Source organism: Solea senegalensis, unplaced genomic scaffold (assembly GCF_019176455.1).
Source record: "Solea senegalensis isolate Sse05_10M unplaced genomic scaffold, IFAPA_SoseM_1 scf7180000016776, whole genome shotgun sequence".
Taxonomy (NCBI): Eukaryota; Metazoa; Chordata; class Actinopteri; order Pleuronectiformes; family Soleidae; genus Solea; species Solea senegalensis.
This window is the reverse complement of record NW_025322019.1, coordinates 1-5,668: the sequence shown is the minus strand read 5'-3', so window position 1 is coordinate 5,668 and position 5,668 is coordinate 1. Positions and strand designations below refer to the sequence as shown.

Genomic DNA, 5,668 nt, shown 5'->3' with positions numbered 1-5,668 from the left:
GGTTGGAGTAGTCATTGTAGTTGTTGGAGCAGTTGTTGTAGTTGTGGGTGTAGTAGTAGTTGTGGTTGGAGAAGTAGTAGTTGTGGTTGGAGCAGTAGTTGTAGTGGTTGGAGGAGTAGTAGTTGTGGTTGGAGCAGTAGTTATTGCTGTGAGAGTGTTACATAGATTTGTTCCACAACAGGCAGGTCCACTGCTTACACTGCCAACATTTTGCATAAAAGGGAGTGTCCCCAGGCTGGCAGATGCTGCACACATGTTTGTAGATGCACAACCAAAGGCAGGAGAAGTCGTGGCACCATCTGACACTGAAGACACAATAATTTCCATATTGTTCATTAATTTATCTTCTGTGGAAATTCTAGCCTTGGTGTTTCAATCTCTTTTAAAATGTGTTTCTTTTATTTAAAACTCCAACAATCAATCAGTCTATATTCTGAACACACACGCACACACACACGTCTGTGTGTGTGTGTGTTCAGTATGTATATTGTATATATTTCAGTATAGATATTGGAAATCTTGGTGAAAGAAACATAGCAGCCACAAACTTAAAAAAAAAACAGTTAAACTAATGTCAACCGTGACCGTCAACAATGAGTAAAAGATAAAAGAAGACGACTCACGGCTTGCTTGAAAGCAGCGATCCTCTGTTCCATAACATGTTAATGAAGTGGTGCATAGAGAGGTGGCAGGGTCACATACATAACACAGTAAGCTGTTGGGTGATGGAGTAGTGGGGACTGAAACAGAAAATAACGACATGGTGTTTTTTACGAATTGAGAACATTCTCTCACTCCTTATAATTAGCATTAAATGTGATAATCATCCACCTGTACTTACAAGATAGAGTGGCTGAGTTGCAGTTATCTGAGTCGCAGCACGTAGCAGATGCAATTGCACTTGAAACACCCAAATTAACAGAAAATGTCTGGGAGCCTGTGACTGGACACAGGGAGGACGATGCACATGCTTTGAAGATTTGTGTTCCAGGAGTTCCAGATGAAACCGCTGCAGAGTCAAAGTGCAGTTTGTTAATTATATTTTCACAGCACACTTGTTTGTCAATGAATAGTTACAAATGATGTGTTGAAAAAAGTACCTGTAATGGCAGCAGTTATACACATTGTCTCTGTGTCACATGTTAGTGGCACTGTGCTTGTACAATCGTCATCTGTGCAAGTCTGACACAAAAGTGCTCCAGCTGTAAAGTGAGGAGAAATATGGATGAGTGCATTTAAAATCTAAAGCAACTTTACATTGCTGTAATTGTTTATTAGGTTTCATTTAAAAATGTTTAAATGACATTCAAAAAATGTCTCAGTCCAAAGATAGCTGTATTGCATTCATTTAAAATAAATAAAAAAATTCAAACTATTGAGATAATGTTTCTTGATTTTATTTATGGGTCTAAATTCATAAAAAAAAAAATATTTGGCTTTGAATTCATGACTTTTTTTGAGCTGAGAAGCTTTCTTTTCCGTCTTGATCCATCAATTGACATTGACATTGGGGGATTCTCCTGTCTTTACGTAATATTGATTGTATTGTTATTAGTTTGTTGACTTCACGCAGGCACCTAGAGCTAGCATTTATTTTTCTTTTTTTCTTTTTTAAATTTCATAAATTCAGAGCCTGGGAAAATAAATGAATAATAAATCCAAACGATGTTTTTTTCAGGAAAAATTATCATCTAATTAATTTAAAAACAACACTACAACTTGCTGAATCTAAAATGCACAAGCTCCATAATGTTTAAAACTTTGTTTAATTATACAGTTAACAAAATCCTTTTACACTCCCTCAGTCTTTAGACTATATTTAAAAGAATTAATTTGTCTAATTAATTTAAAGCCTTTGTTGAGCGTGAAATTGTAATTCTCTCTTAAAAATCCATCCAGTTAAATCATTTCAATTAAAATCACTTGTCAGTTGCTGCTTTAAAATTATGGTATAAATAAGAATAAATAAGTTACCTGTACTGGAGAGAGCCATTATCAAAGTCAAAGAAAGGAGCCACTGCATCATGATGTACACTCTACGTAAATTCCATGGACTCGTCTGTCTGGATGCTGATCTCTTTATATATTGTACAGGTGTTGAATATATTTATAACAGATGCATGTCTAAAATATTCAAGTATTTGTGTCAGTCCCTCTTTTGTCTCAGTCAAATGTCACATCAATTCCTCCCAACAGACCCACCATTCAATTTACTTAAGTTTACTACTTACTACTACTTAAAAAAACAATATTAACTTGGACTGCACACAGTCATTACAGGGCCCTCGCTTCCAATGCCTCAGCACGGAAGTCGGGGAGTGAAGCAGTTCCCTGACCTCACTTTTGAATGACCTCAACTTTTCGCCTTTGATGTGTGTAACTCATTTACGTCGGGTGCAAATGGCCAAAATGGACGCCAAAATTCAAAAAGGCTGTCTTCCTGTTGAGTTGAGGCCCTGGTTACGGTTGACTTTTTTGTTCGTCTTGGTCTGTAACATCTTCCTACCAAATTTCAAGAAATTCTTTGGAACTCAATGTATGTCGAAGTCATAGGGCACTTTTCTTTTTCTGTTTCGTGGCTAATGGTGGAAAATCGCCAAACGCCAAGGGTTGCCGTGGCCACACCGTTTTGAATCTGCCAAACTTTTCAACATTTCATTTTTGATGTGTCTAGTACAAATTGGTGCATGTTTTATGTTGGTATGACATTTTTTTTGTCCTTGTCTATAACATCTTCCCACCAAGTTTTGGGACATTCGGTGAAACTAAATTTTTCCTCGGTTTTCGCCGCTATAGAACCCTTGAACAAAGCACGGGCTCGGGAACTATACCAATATCGCATTTTCGCCAGACCTTTCTGGAGTCTTTATGCACATTAACCCTCTCAAAAATGACCGGAAAGCCACAAATTAAATGTTACTAAAAGATATTATGAAAATAATTTTATGCAATAACAGGTTGCATATTTTATCAAGTTTCATGTTATCTGATTAAATGTAATGATAACAAAAGTATCTGTAGAACTAAAATTAACCACAGGGATTTAGTCTTTATATTTTCCTTATTTTACTTCTTAAATAATACCTCACAAAATCAAATATATTTTCTGGGCAGTAACTTCTCTTGTTTTGTTTCATTCATCTTAGAGCATAAAGTGTAAAGAGGGCCAAGCATTTTCATTATGTTCATGTTAATGTTCATGACTGGAATTGCTTTTGGTCAGATCTAGTGATTTTTTTCTTCTGTAAATCAATTGGATACACTGAAAATAGATTAGATTAGATTACATGCAGAAATGCAGTGCACATAGTAACACAAGAACAATATTGTTACTACAATACAAATTGTTTAGCTGAACTGACACGTGAAATGCAGTGATCACTGACAATGATTGTTGACACAATCTTTGGTCTTTCATACAGCCTCCATATGTGGAGGAGACCTAAATTATCTTATTTTGTGGACTTAATAGTTTATACAGTATACACAGCTGGCTTGGGTCTGCCTTTTCTTAGTTATGCTGCTACAGGATTGTTATTGTCTGAGGACTGAACTGAAGATTTGGTATTTATGCTGCCACATTCTGGCAGCATGGTTGCAGATGATGTATCTTACATTAGCAGCCATGTAAAAGATGTGTCTGAAGTGTCCGTCTACTGACTAATCTTTTTGGCATATCTCCTAGTCCAAACCAGCTTATAGTCGGATATGGGATAAAGGGGTCTTCCATAACACCCAGTAGTGAACTTAAGGCTGCATGATATCACTTGCTACCATGTGTAAACAGTCATGTCACCAAAAGGGGGCAGTGAGATACAGTGCCTTGTGAAAGTATCCGGCCCCCTTGAACTTTTCAACCTTTTGCCACATTTGAGGCTTCAAACATAAAGTTATAAAATTTAAATTTTTTGTCAAGAATCAACAACAAGCGGGACACAATCGTGAAGTGGAACGAAATTCATTGGATAATTTATACTTTTTTAACAAATAAAAAACTGAAAAGTGGGGCGTGCAATATTATTCGGCCCCTTTACTTTCAGTGCAGCAAACTCACTCCAGAAGTTCAGTGAGGATCTCTGAATGATCCAATGTTGTCCTAAATGACTGATGATGATAAATAGAATCCACCTGCGTGTAATCAGGTCTCTGTATAAATGCACCTGCTCTGTGATAGTCTCAGGATTCTGTTTAAAGCGCAGAGAGCATCATGAAGACCAAGGAACACACCAGGCAGGTCCGAGATACTGTTGTGGAGAAGTTTAAAGCTGGATTTGGATACAAAAAGATTTCCCAAGCTTTAAACATGGCAAGGAGCACTGTGCAAGCAATCATATTGAAATGGAAGGAGTATCAGACCACTGCAAATCTACCAAGACCCGGCCGTCCCTCCATACTTTCATCTCGAACAAGGAGAAGACTGATCAGAGATGCAGCCAAGAGGCCCATGATCACTCTGGATGAACTGTAGAGATCTACAGCTGAGGTGGGAGAGTCTGTCCATAGGACAACAATCAGTCATACACTGCACAAATCTGGCCTTTATGGAAGAGTGGCAAGAAGAAAGCCATTTCTCAAAGAAATCCATAAAAAGTCTTGCTTAATGTTTGCCACAAGCCACCTGGGAGACACACCAAACATGTGGAAGAAGGTGCTCTGGTCAGATGAAACCAAAATTGAACTTTTTGGCCACAATGTAAAACGATATGTTTGGCGTAAAAGCAACACAGCTCATCACCCTGAACACACCATCCCCACTGTCAAACATGGTGGCGGCAGCATCATGGTTTGGGCCTGCTTTTCTTCAGCAGGGACAGGGAAGATGGTTAAAATTGATGGGAAGATGGATGGAGCCAAATACAGGACCATTCTGGAAGAAAACCAGTTGGAGTCTGCAAAAGACCTGAGACTGGGACGGAGATTTATCTTCCAACAGGACAATGATCCTAAACATAAAGCCAAATCTACGATAGAATGGTTCACAAATAAACGTATCCAGGTGTTAGAATGGCCCAGTCAAAGTCCAGACCTGAATCCAATCGAGAATCTGTGGAAAGAGCTGAAGACTGCTGTTCACAAACGCTCTCCATCCAACCTCACTGAGCTCGAGCTGTTTTGCAAGGAAGAATGGGCAAGAATTCCAGTCTCTCGATGTGCAAAACTGATAGAGACATATCCCAAGCGACTTGCAGCTGTAATTGCAGCAAAAGGTGGCGCTACAAAGTATTAACGCAAGGGGGCCGAATAATATTGCACGCCCCACTTTTCAGTTTTTTATTTGTTAAAAAAGTATAAATTATCCAATAAATTTGGTTCCACTTCACGATTGTGTCCCACTTGTTGATTCTTGACAAAAAATTTCAATTTTATATCTTTATGTTTGAAGCCTCAAATGTGGCAAAAGGTTGAAAAGTTCAAGGGGGCCGGATACTTTCACAAGGCACTGTACGTGACCATGAAAACAAGTTAATATATGTATGTAGACCTCCATAACTAAGATATACGTGACCGTGAAAACAAGTTAATATATGTAAGTAGACCTCCATAACTAACATATATATGTGACCGTGAAAACAAGTTAATATATGTAAGTAGACCTCCATAACTAACATATATGTGACCATGAAAACAAGTTAATATATGTAAGTAGACCTCCATAACTAACATATAT

The 5,668-nt window shown here is 37.9% G+C and overlaps 1 protein-coding gene across 1 annotated transcript; it reads right to left on the bottom strand.

Moving 5' to 3' along the window:
• Positions 1–585: 585 nt before the first annotated feature.
• On the bottom strand, positions 586–2,023 carry LOC122763364 (phospholipase A2 inhibitor and Ly6/PLAUR domain-containing protein-like; the record flags this gene model as incomplete). The annotated part of the gene is made up of 4 exons (XM_044018299.1): positions 1,975–2,023; positions 1,101–1,202; positions 842–1,009; positions 586–740 (listed from the first exon to the last, which is right to left on the bottom strand). Coding segments are annotated over exons 1-4 (474 nt in total), but the record flags the coding sequence as incomplete, so codon positions are not given.
• Positions 2,024–5,668: the final 3,645 nt, after the last annotated feature.